Here is a 22,529-nt window from a genome sequence, read left to right on the forward strand (position 1 = left end):
TTTTTCATAATGACCTGTCTCTCGTAATCTCCAGTATTTTTAGAAACAAATGTATTTAAACCTCCTTCAACAAATCCTGAGTAGCTACCAATATGGATAATAATAAGGCTTTTCCCTTTCCAGATGGGGCTTTTAAACCTATGGACAAACCATCTTGTCGTTTGTTTACGACGCATTAACATTTAAATCCTGCCAAATTTTTGTCACAGTATGTTCTTCATTTAACCATGTTTCATGTGTATGTTTTTTTTCCGTCTCTTCGAAATTCTGCTATTTGTTTCAGATACTTTCTGCGCCATAAAATGATTGATTCTTTTTCATTAAGGGTGCCATTCCTCTTTCTCTTTAAATACCTAATAAATTTCACGTAAAATTCGTAACAAAACATGTCTTGATATTTTTGGAATATTTTCATTAGATTGAAAAAAAGAAGCATTTTTTATAGTTGGTAATTCCTTTTTAAATAAAATTTATGTACTGCACGACGAATGACTTGTTTGGTTGTATCATCCAATTTTATTTGTTTCCTTCCTGTTATCTCAACCTTCAAAGAATTATTGTCGTTGGTTTCATCGTCTGATTTTATTACGTTGTACACACTAGCTTCGGAAACTTTTGTCAAAATACTACATAATGCAACTACATCGCTTATATATTTATATTTTGTTCTCTGGCTCGAAGTCCTTCAAACACATTGCCGATCATAGTTTTTTCTTCGGGTGTTAAATTGTGACGTTTCATTTTGATATACGGTTGACTATTACTACTGTATGTCATATTTATTATTTGTAATCAAATTGAATTACTCACTAAATTACTTACTAAATACTAAATTACTCACAATTCAAAAAAAGTAAACATAAAAGCTCCTTCCACTACAGTGATATATAATAATATAACAAATATAATATGTATTATAATAAAACTACAAACAATTCTGTTCTCTGCTTTATGAAACTCCTGTCAGTACGCTTATGAAACCGACTTACAGATAACAGACAATAAAAATCTTTGCCAAAACATTTGAACAGTTTAAAAATCGACCTGTCAAATTATTGAAATGTATTTCATATAAAATGAGATTTCTTCTATCTGAACGTATATTCTTTGAACAGTCAGAAGAAGAAGGTTTTTGCCAATTTTTAAGAGATTAAACGTATTCTGCAATTTGCTCCACTAATTTGTTTATTAAATAATTTTAACTTTTCTCGTTTTGTCGGAACAAAAATATTTTTCCTAAAAGGTAAACGTTCAATTTTACTAGCCTGTAAAAAAATCATTAAAACATGAGTCACTACAATTGTCATACTTTACTGTATACATATCTTATTTCACTCGTTTCTTGAAAATCAATGAATTATCTATGTCTGTCTGTTCGTCCGTAAACACAACTCCTCCGTTATTAGAATAGATAAGATGGCAAATGATATGTCTAATACAAGCTTAGAGCCCAAAGATGGGATTAAAGATGAACAATTTCAGAGTTTCAACCGAAAATACTGTTTTAAAGTCGCCGAAATAGTACAAGCCATATATTAATCGATTTAGCTCGAATTCGAAGTATCTGCCGTAACAAGACGAGAACAAATATAAACTTCCGATTTTATGCCAGTCTCTTCGTCTGTCTGTCCGTCCGTAAACACAACTCCTCCGTTTTTAGAACAGATATAATGCCAGATTAAGTGTCGAATGAAAGCTTATAAACCAAAGATAATATTAAAGGTGAGAAATTTGACCTCGGACTTTGGGTTCCAAAGTTACAACCGAAAGTACTGTTTTAAAGTGGCCGAAAGAGTACAAGCGATAAATTATTCGACGCACATTATCAAGACAAGAACACATACATACTTTAACAAAAGTACTAATACTAATAATAATCCGTTCGGTTAAAAAGTTGTAGCCGGAAGTGCCTCATCATGGTCACAGAAATCGTACATGTGACATATCAATTGACGTAAAAGTCGAACTCGAATATTTAGTTCCGGTTTTGATGTAAATTCCGGTTAAAAAGTTTGACCGGAAGTTTGTCAAAAATGACTCAAAATTAGTGAAATCGTATATCAATGCAAACGTTACACGAAGACTTCAAATATCGGCTTCCGTTTCTACTTCCGGTGACTTTGGGTGAAAATCTAGAACGTACGATGTCAAATGGCTTGTTTATTTTCTAAACTTAATTTATTCCTAAATATTTGTGGTTGCAAGTTCCGTCAAAATAAATGATAACTTGGGCATGTTAAACTTACTTTTTCATAATTTTCACGTATGATTTGGGTTTCGACTAACCCTTTGTCTTCCAGTGTATAGGTACGGGAAACGACACCTATTTGTTGATATTCACGAAGTTGACAGTTTTGGATCTCTTATAATTTAAACAGGAATCAGTTTAGACAAGCGAATAGATTTTGTAGTTATTCAGGGTAACCTTGACTGAAAATTGATGTTATGGGTTGGACAGCGTTGAGTCCTGATCTGATCTTTTGATCATTAAATATTTCGAGAATATGTTTGATTAAGGTATTTTGATCATCCATTTGCACTACAAATCATTTTTGTTAAGTTACAAGTGATAAGTTAAATCACTTTTATCGTCGCTCTACGGTTTCTCTTTGTAAATATTTCTGTCAGATGACAGTTTTACACTTTTTCATTTTTATAAGCTTGTGTGACTATTTTTGAGATTGTCTTTACATACATCAAGCTGATGAACACCATTAGAACGAAACCAATCGTTGAGTATTCCATTTATGGATCAATAATGGTACATTTATGGATAGAAAATGTATGACATTAGGAGAACCATTTTACTTGTAATATAGTATACACACGACCAAACTTATATATATATTTAGTGAAGTTTCAATATATTCTGTTTATTTTTGTTTGTATTAGAGATTATGAAAATCAATACACGATTTTAGTTGAAAATACTTTTATTTTAACTAACGATTTATAAGTTTCCGAAATCGGAACCTCAAAATATCCTCATGATTTAACTAAAATTGTGGATAATTCAAATTTAAGATAGTAACTAATATTAAAATGCCACAATAAAATAGCTTCCGAACAATTGCTAATAATTATTTCGTTTTAGCCCTTGGAGCGAACCCAGAGTCAAATTCCTCACGTACGTCCAGCCACGCCTCAGTCGGTCACGCATACCCACGACGAAGACTTCTCTGATGACGATAGCGAAGAAAAATTATCGAGAAGTGAAAATAACAACCTACCAACAACCAATTCGCTACACAATTCAGAAAACAAGGTCAAGGTTGATAGCCCCGCACAATAGGTTTTCCCCGTTTTCATAGAAAGATAGATAGATACCTTCACTAGCTGTTAACAACCGAAATATTTTTAAAAACACGCGCCTTATAGATAGGTATTTTGTTATGTCAATTGCCCCTTGTCATATTGTTACAGATATGATGAAATATGGTTGTAAGTTTAATAGAAGTTTTAAAAATAAAAAAAGAATTAAAACAACTGTGAATACGCACCTTTAAGTTGTCACAAAATCTTATCATGTACTATATAATTATCGTTTTGTGACATTTTAATATTTAACAAATAGCCCCAAAAATGTATTTTTTATAGCATGCAATATATTTTGCATATACCACAATACAGAAAAGTTAAATGCTCTCATAACTACTGTTATATGTTGACTTTGTGGTAATGCGAGTAGCCTAGATTTTGGGTCTATACCGTTTTTTTGGCTTCTAGTATTTTTTATAAAAATAATGTGACATACGGCAAAATCCAATTACGGTAAAATTTCGTCACGTAGGTTTTAAAGGACGTATTTTAACGGTATTCTTTGAGGAAATCGTGACAATGAACAGAGGTGGGCGAAATACTTTTTGAATAGTAGATAACACTTACTTTGTAGTAACTAACTTGGAAAATATTTCACAGAATGAATGTCCTGTTAAATGTTTCACTGGACACTCGAAGTCAAAACACATCATTCGTGAAATCGGCTGCAAATTGATGGTAATTGGCGTTTGCTGTATTTCATTTGAGAGCAATATACATTTCTGTAATAAAGAAAATCCAATTTTATTATTTCTGTATCCTTTTGTCAATCAAGTTACTGCTAACCACTTGTTTGATGAAAAAAAAAAATAGTTTTTTTAGACTAAAATACAAAGAATACAAGGAACAGCCAACTTGCACAATAATTAAAACGTATTTAGAGAGTTTTATACTAATTTTTTTAATAATTGCTCATAAGAATTTAAAAAATTCCCATGTGATGTTTTTTAATTAGTAACTTTTGTGTAGTCATAAGTTTTTGTAGCATTAACGTTAGATTGGTTGTTTAGTATATTTATTTTTCTTGTATTTTTTAATATTGAAATGTTTATATATTGTAAATATCAAAGAAATAAATAAAGTTGTTAAACGAATTTTTTTAGTTTGAATATTCTAATAACAGCCTAGGTAGCTCAGTGGTGAGTTTATCCGCCTTTCTTGCTGAATTATGTGGGATCGATATAATCTGCAAAAATCAAAAAGTATTGCTTAGATCGTCGCTTCGAAGGCCTGACAAACAACGAAGTCGTACTGGGTCAGTACAGCTCCTCTAATCCAGTCGTTCGGATTCGATGCTAAACTGTATTTCTCCCATATATCTGTGTACGCTGAATGATACACAACACAGATCTATAGAGAGGAGTTGTCTACGCTTAAATTTGGATATGACAAATTAAGAACAAAAAATAGATCTCGGAATGGATTTCAAAGACAATGACAAATACAGCTTAGATCATAATAAAATACAAATCGTCGCCTTAAAGTGTTAATCTGCTAAATCCATTTTACAGGAGAGGCAAAAAACGATTTCGCAGCATTTCTTTTTATAAAAATGAATGGCTAACAATAAAATCGTGCTTAAAATTAGTATAATAATTGTTGTGCCATTGAAATTATAAAAAATTATACTGATAATTTTCGTTTTTAGTATTTTTTGGGAGAGCTGGTTACCAGTTTTTCAAATTGCGCTAATAATGGACTTGACAGTTTAATGCAATCAAACACGCGTATTCTATACGCAACGAAACTTTATTATTCTAAGCACAAAAAGGATATAATAACGCTACTCATAGGGAAGATCTTCAAAAAATTTGTGGTAGTCTACCGACAATGTCTTCTTGATTGCTTGAAGGTCTTCATAGTTTTTGGCGGTTGTTTTACGTCTTTCTAGGTATAGTCACTTCAATTGGTCCCAAGAATGTGAATTAATTTTGTTGTTCTTACGTCGAGGAATTGGTTTCCATTGATCATCAAAGCTGGCTTTACAATAAATTTCACCTTCGGGTATACCTCAAAGCACGAATATCTGTAACTTTTAAATCACCTTTACCTCTTCCTCGTCTAATTGTTTTATAGCGCTGAATTGAATCAAGATTTTTGAAAAAATCATGTGTTAAATATTTTACTTGGTAGGGAGCAGGCTTTTTTCTTGTTTTTAGACATATAGGTACGTAATCCGCTGGTAGGTTAATGACTTTATCTTTGAGTTTTTGTTCGATGGTTGCATGAACCGAATCAACTTTCATCTGCGTATGGCCAGGTTTAAGATATTTTTGCTTTATTATTACATTATGAGTAATTGCTAGATTCAACAGAACATTGGCCATAACAGCGTTTCTATTTTGGTACCCACAACCATCCAAATACATTATAATGGTGCTTCTTTCATCAGTCCTTTCTACACAATGAGGGACACTGGGTAAAATTCTCTGTTCTATGAAATATATCACATTCTTTCAAATCGCTCAAATAATTATAAACAGTAGGAAAAACTAACACCGGTGTAAAGCGTGTACTTGTCACGTCAAGTTTTACTATGCAAATACATGGCTGTCAAGGACTTAGCTGTGTTTACACAGGAAAATCAGAGCAATCGGAGTTAGCTGGTATTCACATCATACAATATTTTAGGTTTTAGATAAAAATGTGACAAGACTGTTTAACTAATCGATAGACTAAATTAATACTATTATGAAGATGGTAAAAACTCATTTTGCCTAAAATGTGGACTTTAAGGCGACGAAATGATATTTGTATTTTTCTCTTTGTTTTGTGAATACCCCATTTCTGTTTTATTGTGATTCAAACATTTTGAATATTGAATACTGAAAAGTTGTTATATATTATAGTGGCGCTCTTTAGTAGTGCTCTTTTTTTTCTTTTGTATTTATTTCTTGTGCTTTTCACCTCTATGAACGACCGCGCCCATAATCTACTAGGACTGAGCAACGGTGCCTTCGATCATAGTGTATCCGTGTTCCAAGTTTGATTCTTTATGATTTAGTTCGATTTTATGGTCCATCTTTATTTGCTCACTGCGCAGCTATTAGAGCTATAATTATTTTCTCTCGTACATTTTCTATCCGTACATTTTCGAAAGTTTTGTACACAACCAAACGATTCAAATTTTTTAATAATACGACTAATAGTTGATTGTGTTGGTATTTTCCTATCTTCATAGGCACAAGTAAATAAATTTATAATGTCACGGTACGAGTTGCCCCCAAAATACCATTTTAAAATTTGTACTTTCTCTACGTTTGTATACATGGTTAGAAACACAACTTTAATTTCAGCTTATAGCGTTATAATGAGAAGCAAAGGTATTTGATTTGCTAGGCCAGTGATGTTCCTTGGGACTGTTGCCAAATCGGTAGATAACTTCGGTAAAAATCGGTAGATTTCGATATATCATATACATCCTTTTAAATTTTAAATTATCAACAATATTTGGAATAATAAATGTATTAAAGTATACATTAACCAATTCAAATAATATCTAATGAACACAAACAAAATTGTTAATAATAAACATTATTATTATCTGCACAAAAATACAGAATTACGAATATTCCAAACGTCGGTAGACAGAACAACACTGTCGATGTACGCGTGCCAAATACGCTGCTACAAATCGTGAGAGCAGCAATTGAGGGCCGGTTGTTCGAACGCTAATCAAAACTTGATTGTAATCAAATATTTAATTACAAGCAAATACGTCACAGCAGCTGTCAAAATTATTAAAAATTGCTTATTATTATTGATTTGTAATTAAAAACATGAAATTAACATCAGAAAGTGTTTAATTATGGTTTATTTTAAATTAAAACGCAAAATAATAAAATTGAATAAAATAAATCAGTCAACATAACCTCAAAATGTGACGTATTTGATTTTGATTAAATATTTGATTACAATCAAGTTTTTATTAGCATTCGAACAACCGGCCCTCAGTGGAACAAACATATTAATTATAAAACATCGCGACGTTGTATTCAAATTTACACTGGGTAATTGCAAATCAGGGAATCTCAGTAATTGTATTAAAAATCCTATGTTCCGTTGAAAAATTTCCAAATGTGTATAGATAATGAGTTACTATGCTAGTTCCACTAAGTAGTTCAACTGCCTCCTTCCTGTACCATTTATTGCTCCGTCTAATAGAGATAGAATACAACGACAATGGTCAGATACATCAATGGAATTTTTTGGAACAATTTTACCTAGAACATCAATAACATTCAGTTTATGTTTGGTGGTAAGCATCAGGACATTGCGCTTATCTTTCCATTTAAAAATCACAATGCCGTTTCCTTCTTTTTCTACGATTTCACCCTTCAGTTTGCTTACCAGTACTTCTTTGGGAATACCTAAACTTTCTGTTTCGTAGTCAGGATCTTCTTCAGACTCATTTTCAAATGGATCATCATTATCATTACTCATATCTGATATTTCAACCTATAATGCCTGAAGCCGGGCCTGTTCTCTATCAAATGATGACATTTTATACACTTATACAAGACACAGGAATAAATAAACTGCACGATGCAACGTTTAAGTGGGTGATCGACGTGCGAGCCATAATACCGCGGTTTTAAGAACGACGGTTTTACTCGCGGCTCGTTGGTGCTGATTGACTAGCGAGCAAAACAGTCATTGTTCACCGTCCACAGCTAACATGTCGTGTTCAACTGAAAGTGAAGTTTTATGTTACATCGCTATAGCATACTACGAAATTAAAAAAAAAGCAGAGACGCCCTAGATGTTGGGTATTTAAAAGTTTAACATATGCGGTAAGTCGAGTTGTTTTGGTTTTGTATTCTGGCGATGTACATTTCCATAAACAAACACAGTCTCGTAAACAATATATAAATTCCAATAAAAAGTCGTGGCTGAGAGTTCGCATATCCATGATTAAAAACTGATTTTTTCACTTCAACGGTCGCTGAAAACTGCCGGTTTTGCTCGCCAGTAGTGATACACGCGCGATTTTAAATGACGAGCCAAGTAAAAAATAAAACAAACTGACGAGCCACAAGCCAGGCTCGTCGGTATATAAAACAGCGGTATTGCAGTGATACACAGGCGAGCTTTACCGACGAGCCACAAAACCGCAGTTTTACTCGCCTGTCGATCAGGACCTTTACAGTGAAAGTAACAAATACACGCCAACGTTACGCTACCGTTTTAGACAAGATACGAAAGTCTAGACTTCTAGACCGTGTATCCATACGTATACACGCAGCGTAGAATAAAAAATGCTTTTCCAGGCCACGTGTATATTTTTCGTACACTAGTCAAACTACAAAAATATAATTAAATTATTTAAACAATGTATCTGAGGTATGTTGATTAACAATTTTAAATACATTTTCATAAAACAATTTAGTGTGGCGCACACGACCCTTCTGGTGAATTTGGTGAGGCAGTCAAAGTGTGTGCGATTGTTAAGACCGACTTCATACCAGGGGCGGCTTTAACACGAATAGGAGTTAGTTGTAACACTCAAAAATAATTCCTAAATCACTCATAAAATTAGTTTTATTAATCAAAAATACTAAAATGTACTTAAAAGAAATTAATAATACTTTCAACATTCAAATTTTTTTTTAGATCATTATTCGAACTAAATTAAAATCAACAAAAATAACATTTCTTCTTTAGAGTGTTCTCGAGCACTTTTAAAATCAAACTAGCCAACAAAAATAATCTCTAAGTAGCGATTAAATAAAACGAGTGAACAAAAGTTTATACTTATATTTAATCAGACTCATTGGCCGCAGGGCCGTAATGTCTCATGCGAGAACACAGACTAGTTGCTTGTAAACGGAAGAGGTTCTGATTGCTGTCGCAAAACAGGGAGCGGTGTCTGATTCTAGATTCAGTTTAACATTGCAATTTTTGGCCAAATTCTAGAGGCGTTTGTGTAGTGTTTGCTTGTGTGTAGCTCTTTAACGGTCAATAAATGTTTAGTTTTTAGGATTCTTCTTTTTCTTTTCTTTAGGTACCGTCTCCTCTAAGAAGGTTGGTAATCATCACAGCTATTTTCACTTTTGAGATTGCAGCTCTGAACAAGTCGACGGAACTGCAATTATACCACTTTCTCAGATTGTTGAGCCAGGAGATGCGTCTTCTTCCAATACTTCGTTTTTTCTGTATTTTCCCTGCATTATGGTTTGTAGCAACACATATTTATCCCCTCTCATAACGTGGCCGAGATACTGTAACTTTCTTATCTTAATCGTATTCATGATTTCCATTTCCTTTTTCATCTTTCTGAGGGCCTCAACATTTGTTATTCGGTCTACCCAACTTATTTTTAATATTCTTCGGTAGGTCCACATCTCGAATACTTCAAATCGATCGCTCACCTCTTTCTTTAAGGTCCAGGCCTCCATCCCATACAGCAGCACCGAAAACATATGAACGTAATATTCTTATTTTGAGTTGCAAACTAAGGTCTCTACTGCATAATACTTTTCTCATCTTATTAAATGTTGCTCTAGCTTGTCCAATTCTCATTTTTATTTCTTCTGTATACTCGTTATATTCATTAATAATTGTACCAAGATATCTGTTTTTTTTTTACTTTTTCTATTAGAATCCCTCTTATGTTTAAAATGTCTTGTTGTTGTGTTTTGGAAATTGTCATAAATTTTGTTTTATTAGCATTAAGCGTTAGTCCGCTTTCCTCACTACCATTTACTACATTATCTAAAAGTGTCTGTAGATCCTGTATATTCTCTGCAATTAGTATAGTATCATTGGCATGTCTGATATTGTTGATGGGTCTGCCGTTGACTTTTATTCCAATTGTTACATTTTCGAGTGATTTTTTAATTATTTCTTCCGAATATAGATTGAACAATAAGGGGGAAAGTATGCAACCTTGCCTTACGCCTCTTTTTATCTCTACTTCCTCCGAAAGTTCTTTGCCTACTCTGACTTTTGCTGTTTGGTTAGAGTAGAGATAAGTTACTATTCTTAAGTCTTTTTTGTTAATGTGTTTATCTTTAAGTAACTGTATAAGACGGTTGTGTCGGACCGTATCGAACGCCTTATTGTAATCAATAAAACAAACATAGAGTGGTTGGTTTACATCCATACATCTTTGCATGACGACGTTAAATCCAAATAATGCATTCCTAAATCCAAATTGGGTTTCAGTGATGTCTTCTTCCACTTTTCTGAAAATTCTTAAATGGATAATTTTTAAGAATATTTTTAGTGTGTGACTCATTAGACTAATTATACGGTGGTCATTACATTCCCTTGCATTAGGTTTTTTTGGTAATGTAATAAATGTTGATTTGAGCCAATCTCTCGGAATAATACCCGTATTATATAGTATTATATAAGTCTACTAATACATTGATCTGATATTAATTTAATTATTTCAGTTGGAATTGTGTCAGGCCCCGCAGTTTTATTAGATTTTGCCAGATTTATTGCATGTATTATTTCATCCTTAGTTATATTTGGACCTATATAATGTTCCCCGCAATCGTTCATGCTATCTTGTTGTGTCCTGTTGTCCTGAAACAATTCTTGGACGTTTTCTCTCCATCTGTTTAGTTTGCCTTTGATATCAGATATTATTTTACCATTCGTATCAACCAGGGCGTTACTATTGTTGGACCGTCTTATACCTGCTAATTCTTTAATTTTTTTGTGCAATTCAAAACTGTCATGATTTCTCTGGAGTTCTTCTATCTCTAAACATTTGTCGTTGCACCACTTCTCTTTAGGTGACATTGTGTGTGGCTTTGTATTCGTTTACATTTTTGTTTTTGTATGATCTTCTTTTGTTCATTAGTCTTCTCATTCTTTTAGGATTGGCTGGGCATAATATGATGTTTGAATCTTTGTTAGTAAATGGCTACGATGCAGTTTGTTTAGTTAGTACTCTATTTTCAGACTCAGTTGGATTTATTGTGCTGAATGAAGGGGGATCCTCATTCAATAACGAAGGTAATAGCTGTGGGGTTTCGTCATCAGATGCAAGTTTATTGTTATGTTGATTAGAAGTGCGCACCTCTTCAGTAGCATTTGGATTGGGTCTGTCAGTGGCGAACGATGGTGCAAAATCAATTTCTTGAAACAACTCGCGGTTGAATGGGAAGATCCCTGTGTTTCGAAACCCGGCCTGGATATTCGCCTGAGTAAGAGAAAGGACATTGAGATAGTTATAATACTTTGTATATTGTAAAAAGTCATGGTTTTGTCTAGATGATTTCACATTCGGGCATCGCAGGCAGGATTTGTGAAAGGCCCACAAATGGATCTGTCAAAGGGCTGTAGTTTGTGAGAGCAGTGTAGCGGAAATAACAATAATACTATTCCACTATCTTTGCAAAAATCTAAGGAGTTGATGTGTATATGGGACGAATGATTGTCTAGCAACAATAATGCGACAAAGGGGCATTTGTATGTTTTTGAAAATGTTTAAGAAATATAATAAATGTCTCCATCCTGCGTCCACCCTGATGGATTACCGACATTATATCACTGGCCCGTCTTTAATAAAATGCTCTTGATATCTAATTCGAGAAATTACGAACATAGGTGGAATGGAGTTGCCTAATGCTTTAGCTGCAAGCCAGTGTGACCAAAGTGCCTCGTTCAGCAGAGGAAGTACATCCACATGTCTTGTGCCACGTCTTGCATCAACTCTGTCAGGCTTCTGCACTGTGATAATGCAGGTAAGTTTTTAATTTTCATTTTTTTTAATAACATCCAATATTAAGATCATTTTTGAATATAAAAAATTTATTTAAAAATTTCTTTAAAAAAGGTATTATATAATATTAATATTATACCTACCTTTTATAAAGGAATTTTTAAATTTTTTGTGATATATGGTATACAGCCAGCTACAGGAATTTAGTTTCCTTGTGGATTTTTAAATATGTTTACCAGGCCATCGAGAGAAATTTATATTAAACTTTTTCTAAAGATGTAAGACGGCATTAAATTGTAAGATGTAAATCTAAATTACTGTTTGTAAGATCTAAATATGTTCAATTAAATCTATGTTTTGGCTAATAATAAATATGGCTTGTACGTAACGAGTTTGTGTTGTTTTATTTCTCTAATAATCTTCTTTTCTCTTGTGGCACAAATAGATAAATAATAAACAGGTTTACTGAAGGAGCATTTGAGGTAGGTGTTATTGTTTCTGTTTATTTGTCTATACTATACATATATGTACATTGCTTATTGTTATTTTTATTTATATATGTATTTTGGTTTTGAGTTTTCCTTGTCCCTCACAAAAAAGACAAGGTGGCGCCCTTTTTGACAAATTTTTTATAGCTTGTTTTCTGTCCTTTTTGACAAATTATTTATGATTTTTTTTATATTGTTTATCCCATATTTATGGCTTAGCTCTGGTAGCTATCACCTCCTAATGTTTCCTCTGTTTTATTTTTCCTACCAGAATATTGTGATCTGTTGGTACACTTGCAATTTATTCCATATTTCTGTCTTAGCTCTAGTAGCTGTCATCTCCTAATGTTTCTTCTTTTCAATTTTTCTATGGTTTATGTGTTAGTATCTAAGAATGATCCACAGAACCATGCCAACATCTATTTCGATTCTGAGCAACGTGGCCTCGTTTATTTTGTATGCCTCAAATATTCTTCATCGTCTGATGTTCTACAAAGTTTCTAACATAAAGAAATTCGCCAAAAATACTTACTTCTGGTTGGCAAAACACAATAGGCTCCGCTTGCTCGTTCCCATGTTCCTCTTACCTACCGCACAGAGTTTCGATAATAATCGAGTTGTTTAGACCGTATTCTGTTAACAATAAAACAACATTAAAAAAAAAGTCAATTTTTTAATATTATTTACTTTCTAGCCTGTAAAGCACCATCTCAGCACCAACTGCTAACACACAAAAACGGAAAAACACACAGAAAAATAGGTATCTATATAATGTTGCCAAAACAAAACAGTGAAGTCTTAACGTCAGGCACTGAAAAGGATCAAGAAATCCTAAACGGGGACTATAAATCATGTTCATTCCTTTATTTAATAGAGAACAATCCTACCTTTTTCCTAGCATTAACATTGATTCAGGAGTCCCTGTCCAAAATACTCCCTAAGGAAAGGAACCTGCTCTTTAAAAACGGTTTCCACCTTAAAACATTCAGTATTCATTCTGTCTATATTTTATCTGTGACAATATCACAATGGAAATAGGTAGAAACATCATGTCTAATTAAATTTTATAATTTTTACTAATTTTCTGACGATATTTTTTCGATTTCGACGATTTCTAAAAAAGTTGAGTAAAAAAAGTACCAAAAAAGGCGAGGTGTGCGTACGGAGTGCAAAATATGATATTCAGTAATATATATTCTTTATCTATGATATGATATAAGGATAATATATAATATACATGTGAGGACATTTGTAGTTCCTTCATTTCTTCAATCACAGTTTGCGCCTCAGTGGACTACGCTCGTTTAACTTTTATCATATAGATGGCGTCAGGAGTCTGGTTAAAAATGTTTACAAAAAATATAATATAATATTGTTAACGAATATAGACGCCTATGAGATTATATTGAAACAATTAGTAATTTTTATGATTTATTATGATTCTTTATCAAGCATTCTGGCATCTTGTTTAGCTGTGCGACTTGCAAAATATTTGTAAAATCAAATAATTTTGGAACAGAAAGAAGGAACTAAATCAATTCAATTAGGACATGAGTAAGACAATACTTCCAAAGTCGTCGGAGAATGCTATCAAAAAACTACACTGGAAGGAATTAGGAATGTTAAAAGTAAGGATGTATTTGTAAAAAATTATTTTAGCGATTCGCATATTATCTTTAACACTTTAACAACCAAATAAGATCTGTTCAAGCTAAGTTCTGAACAAAAATTCTCGAATGCGGTAGGTTATACGAAGCAGAACATATTCAACAATACTTCGGGTATCGAAAAGTTCTAGAAAGTATCTATAATAAGCATGCTCTGCCTACTACTTATAACGTGTATGTATTCTATTTTTGAACCCATTATTAACGTAGACTACATGTTCATTCGGTTGTTTCTCAAAAACATAGTTTCGTATCATTGTAAACAGAGCACTACTGAACATCATGTTGTTCATCATTGACAGCATCATCACCATCATCTGGATTTTGGGCATGATCCATGGCATCATGCCGGACATGAAGAATGCAGGTACAAGAGCGTATTGGAGCAAATTGGATGTGGATTGCTTCATTTTTCTTCCGGCTCGACTGGAGTCGTTCTTAAAGGAGATGTTAAGGGTGTTGTTAGATATTTTGAAATTTAAGTTGGAAATACTGAAGGTAGTTTCGTTGGTTTTTGGAACAGTGAATTTTTTATCTGAAACAAAAAAATACATAAATGATACTACATAAGGTAAAATAATACAATTATGGTATTTATTATAGAGTTATAAGCTACTTTTTAAAAGTAATTTTAAAAATCCATAACAGAACAAATAATGCCAAGGACAGCTTACTCACATTCCCTGTCGCCTTAGGTAAGTATGAACCACCTTAGCACCCCACCAAGTTCTATTAAAAACTGTGATAAGAGTCTTATATTAATTAATAATCTCTACTAGAACCAAACAGTTAACTTAGAAGGAGAAGATATGTAGAAGTCTCAATTCTCCGCTCTTCACTGCCTACTCTGAATATATTTTCAAAGAAGATCTATAAGATCATGATTTATTAATAAATGAAAAATGTCTTAATATAAGGTACGCATACGATATAATTATTTTTATCAATAAGATAATTAATAACTGCACGTTAGAAATCAGTATGGATTGGAACTGAGTGTATGTACATGTTTGTCAGCTTGAAATTACTACGTGTTTCCAAAAATGTTAGGGAAACGAGCGTGAAATAAATTCAATTATTGCTGGGGCATTGATAAAAAGCAGCTTTCCACAAGTTGTTGGAAGTTGACTTTTTTTTTCGCTGTGTAACGGTGTATAAATGTACCTACATACGTTATTTGGTATCGAATTTATTTTAATATTCTCACAAATATGTAAAATAAACTTTATTTAGTACAATTTAAGTATTTCATAACATTAATAAAATACCCAAATACGTTTCTATTGGAAAAACAAATTAATTGAAACTGTCTTAATATTTTTTCCAGAAATTACCCACTATTTAACCATTTTTTATCCATAGACAAATACAATTACAGTTTTTCATAAAAGCCCGAGAAACGGATAGAGCTAACATTTCTACGATCCTAATATCAAAGTTTCTAGTCGGTCCAATTTTGATTGTAACAAAAATGCCTTTTTGGCAAATTCTCTTGGATAACAATGAAACCCATAATATAAATATAAAGCCATAATATACAGCCTCATCTATACAAATATAGAAGACACCAAAAGACGTAGAAGGGATATGTAAATCGTTAAAAAATAATAAGGCATCTGGTTCAGGAAACATCCCCGCTGAACTAATAAAATAGGATACAGTTAAATTACATGTAAGCCTAGCCCAACTTTTCCAAAGTTACATTAACGGAGCAAAAATCCCAGAAGAATAAAAGACATCATTTATATCTACCATTCACAAGAAAGGCAGAAGGGACGACAATGACAACTATAGAGGTATCGCTGTGACAAATTCAGTCAGTAGAATATACGGAAAAGTGATTAACGGATAAACTATTTGCAGATATAAATAATCAAAGGCAGTGGCGAAAAAGATATAATTTCGAGTTTTAAGTCTTTAATGAACCAGATATCGTAACGTTCATTAAAATATAGCGACTTAGATGGGCTGGACACATAATACGAATGCCTGAAAATATGATCGCTTAAAAGCTAACGAGTTAGCTTTTTGTTGAGAGAGTTGAGACCGACTTAGGGATATTAAAGATCAGAAGATGTCAACACGTCGTCGCCAGAAAGCAGAGAGAATGGCGACGAATCTAAAAGCAGGCCAGGATCCACAGTGAATTATCGAGTCAAATATGATACTGATTAAAGGTAGAATAGAAAATGAATACAAAGATGTAGAAGCTGAAGAACAAGCAGGATTTAGGGCAGGTAGATCAACTATTGTTAACCAGGAAGTATATTTACTATTCGTAGACTTCAGAAAGGCATATGACTGTATCCCATAAAATAAACTAGGGGAAGCATTAGAGATAACTCATATAAACGCGAGTTTAATACGAGCAGTGAAAAAAATATTGCTAGTTCTAAGGCGAGAACAAAAATTTGAAACAGCCTATCCAAGGAATTTAAAACTAGCAAGGGTCTTAAACAAGGCTGTGGTCTCTCACGACATTATTTAAGATTTACCTCAAACAAACTCTTAAACTGTGGAAACGCTAATGCAAAAATATGGGATTGCCGTTAAATAGCAATCCTATATACACATTATTATTTGCAGATGCCCTACTAGTAATAGCACAGGAGTATGAAGATATTGAATACATGTCAAGAAAATTAATCGAGGAATATAAAAAATGAGGACATTGAAATAAACATAAAAAAAGTCAGAATATATGTTTATCAGTGGGATACAGCAGGACCAGTCGGAAGATGGAGAAATTAAGACATGGTGACACATTGTATAAGTAGCTGGTTATAATCATTACAAAAGAAGGAAATGTAAATGACCTGATAGAAGAAATAAACAACCAGGGAAGAAAACCAATATTCCTTCTAAATAATATACTTTGGGACCAATCAATAACAAATAGTAACAAACGTAGGATATATTACACAATTATTAAAAGTATAATCACCTACAGCAGTGAAGTATATCAGATAAAGGAACGATACAAGAGAAAACTTGAGGCAACAGAAATGGATTTCTGGAGACACTCGGCAGAGAAATCGAGATTGGAGTTACAAACAATAAAATAAGAAAAATCTTGAAAGTAAATCATACAATAGTAGCAGATATTGGTACTCAACAACTAAGATGGTATCCATAGCATCCATGCCACCCATGTTCAAACACTGCCCGAAAATTGACTTACAAAATAAATCCTAACATGGTAACCTCATGGTATAAGGAAAAGAGGAAGACCTCACCTCAGTTGGAGAGAAGGCATAAATCGGGAAATAAGAGATAGAGAAATAGAGGAAAACCTATCTACAGACCGAGAAAAACGGCGATTAGGTATCTGAAGACGTAGGAACACGTTTATATAAATATATGCAGTAGTGTTATGTATTTTCAGCCCTCTTTTACAGAATGGAAATTTGACACCTTTCTCAATGAGCGACAAAAACAAAAACTAGAGCCATTTTAAATGTGCCGTATTCTGAGAAGTTCTTGTATTGATTTCATCACTGATATGAAAGACCTTAGATCCACAAAGGTATTTAAAAAGGAATCTACAAAGAAGACTTCTGGACGAAAAACCTAGGAGCTTAATAAGTTTAATACAACAACTATAGGGCAATTCTGTTTAGGCAGTAATCTATAAACTAATTTACAAATACTGCACTTAAGATAATATAAACGTAATCGTAATATAGGCAAGCGGTTTACCCCCTATAAGTAGGGCATAAACCGACAAATTTTTTTTGCATTTCTATCTCACCAAACCCTTTTTATTCGATTTTACACATTTTTCAAGTTCAAATGTATTTTTTTTGTGTTTCCAAGTGGGCCGGAAGTTGTTATTAACAAATAACTTATGACAAAAAAAACAATTTCCCGAATCGTTTCGAGTCAATTTTTTTAGGCGTATCTCATCGAAATAAATACTTTTTCTCTCCTAGTAATTTTTCGAAGAATGCTTCTTTTTCCAGTTATTTGCAATTTTTTGTTAAATAAATGCCTTAATTGCAATTTTATAGTTTTATAAACTTTTAACCTTCAAGTACAAGTAAGAATATTTTGACAAGAATAAATTGATTCTATCTTGCTCAAAACATGGAACCAAATATTTCGAATATGCATTTCGAGCAATATATCGCTGTATACGAGCATTATGATAAATAAGCGTGTACGGTCGCGGCCATACAGGCGCGCGGCGCTTAGAAATTTTTGTTTAAATTTAAAACTATGTTTTTAGCAAGACAGAAACCACTTATTCTTGTCAAAATATTTTTACTCATACGTGAAGGTTTAAAGATTATAAAGTTTTTTTGTAGAATTGTAATTCATTCAGTAGTTTTTTAGTCTTAAAAAATTTTACCCGAAGCGATTCGGAAAATTGTTTTTTGATATAAGTTATTTGTTAGTAATAATTTACTGCCCCCTTGAAAAATTAAAAAAAAACACATTTAAAGTTAAAAAAATATATCGCACCCTCAGTGCAAGACTGCAGTAACTCAAAATTTTATGAAAATGAAGTAATCATGGAATTCGATTGTAAACATGCATATCTATCCATTGTAAAACTTTAGTAACTTTCAAATGCTTAACCGGCTAAATATTACAACAACAACAGTTTAACTATTTTGCGTTTTTGTACATAAGTTCCGTGCAAAACTGTTGTAACTCTAATGTAACAGAGTTACAACAGTTTTGCACGGAACATTGCAATGGTTTCGATAACAAGCAATGAAAAGCACAAAAAAAGTGAGATATTTGTCATATTTGTTATTTTAATATGTATATCTGTGGTGTTTAATATTAATATACAGTGTGTCAACGTAATCCATTAACGGTCGAGACAATAAACAAAGATTAACGAGACCAATCTATTCATGTAAGTTTTATGTCCTTTGTGTGTCATTATATTTTCCATAAAATGTTTGCGATATCGTTTGACCATTTATTTATTAGATTGAATTAAAAACACATAAATTAAGACAGGTTAAAAATATCTATTCTCAGAAAACTTGTTCTAGAAAAACTAAATCCCAAACTATATTAAATCTTCACGTAACCTTCCGGGGCGATTGTCATCATATTATTGTCCCCACGTAATTCCCAACTTTTACTAAGGTAGTGAATTCCAATCCTTTTGTTAATCACTTTACACAAGGTAGCCTGATTTGCATATTTTTATTATAGTCCTTTTGTTTTGAATTTAAATAAAAATATTCAAAGTTTCACAAATAATGTTTCTACCTTGTTATGGCATTGTCATTACAAAGCGAAGGATTTGTGGCTATCAGAAACATGTGCAGAAATAAAAATATTAAATTGCCGCTAACAATAAGCCGTTTTATTAGGTATAATACCTATTTATTTTAGGTAGCTATCTGATTTCTTGGACTCTATTAAATGTAAAGTTTATTACCATACTAAACCACGATTGCTGTTGGGGATTATTTTTTCTTTACTTACCAGATGATTTATTGGAATTTATTAAACGTATATACTAAACCCCGGGAATTACTTTCCCTTTATCTACCAGGTGATTTCTGTGAATACATTAAATGTAAGGTTTAGTACTATTCCTATCGTTGTTGAAGATTACTTTCTCTTTACGTACCCTATTAACTCATTAGAAACGAGTTCTCAGGGAAGAAGTACGAGTAGGTACATTTTAGTAGTGTAGTTTTTAATATAATCTGTTATTAGCCCTTGCAAGTGATAAATGCAGAATTATCGATTTCGAAAATGTCAAAATTTAATAGTTCCAGAACATTGAGGATTTTATCCCTGTGTACGCAGACAAGTGAGGATAGCAACGACATGTAGAGTAAGTTGAATTTAAATTAATCGTTGTATTATAATCTATTTATCTACTCTTGTTTTCAAATGCAATGGTGAGAATTTCTACGACTACTGTAAACTGAACGAAATAGGGGCGTTCAAAAAAATACTTCTGATTTAAGCGAAATGATTAAAAGTAGATAGACACAATGTATTAGAGAAACAATAATACTAAAGTTTATTTATCAAAATAATTTTATATTCGAAACCGCACGATAACAATATTACTACTTATTTACAGAGATTGTTTCAACTTCTTCTTTTTCTTCTTCTTTCGGTGTAGCCATGTCTACCTGTTTTTTCAATGCGTGGTCATTATATTATATTCTTCTGTTTCTTACTCAATTATTGTTTTTTTTTAACTTTAAAATCATTATTATTTTCACATGCTTCAGATTCAGATCAATGGTACTTCATTAACTGCTATCGGTGATCAAGTTCAAATTTTAACGAACGTTGAAATACCGAGAGAGGACTTAGAGAGAGATCTCCCAGAACCAATTCCAACTTATGACGCTACATTAATGGAAACAAAAAACGAAGCTACTGAAGATATGGAAGAGGACATTTTGACCAGTGAAATAGGGATTCAACAGAGATACAATGGTGCTGACAACGTTGTAGACGGGGAACAGGTTGATGCAGAAAACGACTTTTCCAATGATGATTCTATGCCAGATCTCCCATATCTCCCAGAACAAATTCCAACCTATGACGCTGCATTAATGGAAACACCAATCGAAGCTACTGCAGATAGTGACCGTGAAAATGACAGTTATAGTGTATCTCGTGCGAGAAAACGAAGTGAAAATCCTGAAGAGTGGAGACGAAATAAGATCAAGAAACTTCGCAACTCTGGTAAGTCCTACAAGTCAAATAAATGTACAATCATGCACGCTCGACAGATGAAAGAAGCTTGTTCTCAAACTTGTCGTTTAAAATGTTTTGAAAATTCTGTGGATATAAGAACGCATATTCATCGAAAATTTTGGGACCTGGGTAACATAAATTTACAAAGAGACTTTATATCACGACACACCAATGAAGTTAGACCTAAGTATCAAAATAAAACACCTGGAAGCAATCGCAAACATAACTTGCAATATAAATTTAGGATTAGTGACAAGGACACTCAAGTATGCAAGACGTTTTTTCTCAATACTGTGGGAGTGAGTGATCGATACATTTACACCACATGGAAGAAAACTGATGATGCTGGTATCCTCAAAGATGATCGAAGAGGGAAGCATGCGGCTCATAAAAAATCTGATAAAGTTGCCTTGGAAAAATATGTCAGCACATAAAGATGTTCCCGACCATCGAAAATCACTATTTAAGGGCTCAAACTAGTAGAGTTTTTATTGATGGTAGCTTAACCATATCCGAAATGTATAGACTATACAAAGCTAAGTGTATTTCAGACGGCGATATTTGTCTTAAGAAACATCACTATGAACGCATATTTAATTATGAATTTAACATTGGATTCTTTTCTCCTAAAAAAGATCAATGTTCAGAGTGTGAAGTGTATAAAAACTCTAATGAAGAGCAGAGAAAATCATTGCAGGACAACTACGACTTGCATATTAAAAACAAAAATCAAGCACGCGAATGCAAGAAACAAGATCTAGAATTAGCTAATGATGTAAATCAATATTCCGTTTGCGATTACGATCTTCAAGCTGTATTACAGACGCCATGCGGAGATGTATCAATGTTTTATTATAAGCGACGTTTAAATGTGTATAATTTCACATTATTTGATAACGTATCCAAACAAGGATACTGCTTTATGTGGAATGAGTCTGTAGCGAAACGAGGAAGTAATGAAATTGCAAGTTGTGTCTATTACATGACAAATCATGCAATAAGCAAAAATTTAATTTTTTTTAGCGACAACTGTGCCGGGCAGAACAAAAATAAATTTATCACCTCTATGTATTTGTATGTTGTTACTAATGTGAGTCATATAGAATCGATTACCCACAAGTTTTTAATAACAGGTCACACACAAAACGCTGGTGACAACATGCACTCATTAATAGAGCGACAAAAGAAAAGAGTGCTGAAGAGCGCTCCAATTTATGTTCCTACTGAATGGGCAACTGTAGTGAAATGTAGCAAAAAAAGTGGTTCACCCTACATAGTTCGAGAAATGGAAACAAAGGACTTTATTGATTTTAAACATGTTTCCTTTCTGTTAGGAAACAATTATAAAATTGATCAAAATAAAGAAAATGTGAAGTGGACAGATATAAAAATTCTGCAATGTAGAAAAGATAGTCCGCACATAATTTTCTTTAAATACAACTATGATGACGAACTATGGAATTCTTTTAATCTAAAAAAATCATCGCGGACTACACATAATATACGAGAAGTGCTACTTAAACCTGCCTACAAAGAACAGCCAAAAATTCAAATGGCCAAAAAGAAAGATTTGGTATACTTATGATATTCGAGTATGATACCAGAAGCTTACCATAGTTTTTATGAAAATATTTTGGCCCAAGATGATCAAGAAGAGGACAACAACTAACAGAAAGTGTGTCT

The 22,529-nt window shown here is 32.8% G+C and overlaps 1 protein-coding gene across 3 annotated transcripts in view; it reads left to right on the forward strand.

The window, feature by feature from the left end:
* Window positions 1-4,412, forward strand: part of Nt5b (5' nucleotidase B) — a 91,975-nt gene extending 87,563 nt beyond the window's left edge. For all 3 annotated transcript variants that reach the window (XM_072544158.1, XM_072544153.1, XM_072544164.1), the window contains exon 10: window positions 3,095-4,412. In XM_072544158.1, the coding sequence (XP_072400259.1) occupies window positions 3,095-3,292 (198 nt within the window). In that variant the 3' untranslated portion in view covers window positions 3,293-4,412. The remainder of the gene's footprint in view (window positions 1-3,094) is intronic.
* The last annotated feature ends 18,117 nt before the right edge of the window (window positions 4,413-22,529 follow it).

The sequence above is a fragment of the Diabrotica undecimpunctata genome, chromosome 1, assembly GCF_040954645.1.
Source record: "Diabrotica undecimpunctata isolate CICGRU chromosome 1, icDiaUnde3, whole genome shotgun sequence".
NCBI classification, from domain to species: Eukaryota; Metazoa; Arthropoda; class Insecta; order Coleoptera; family Chrysomelidae; genus Diabrotica; species Diabrotica undecimpunctata.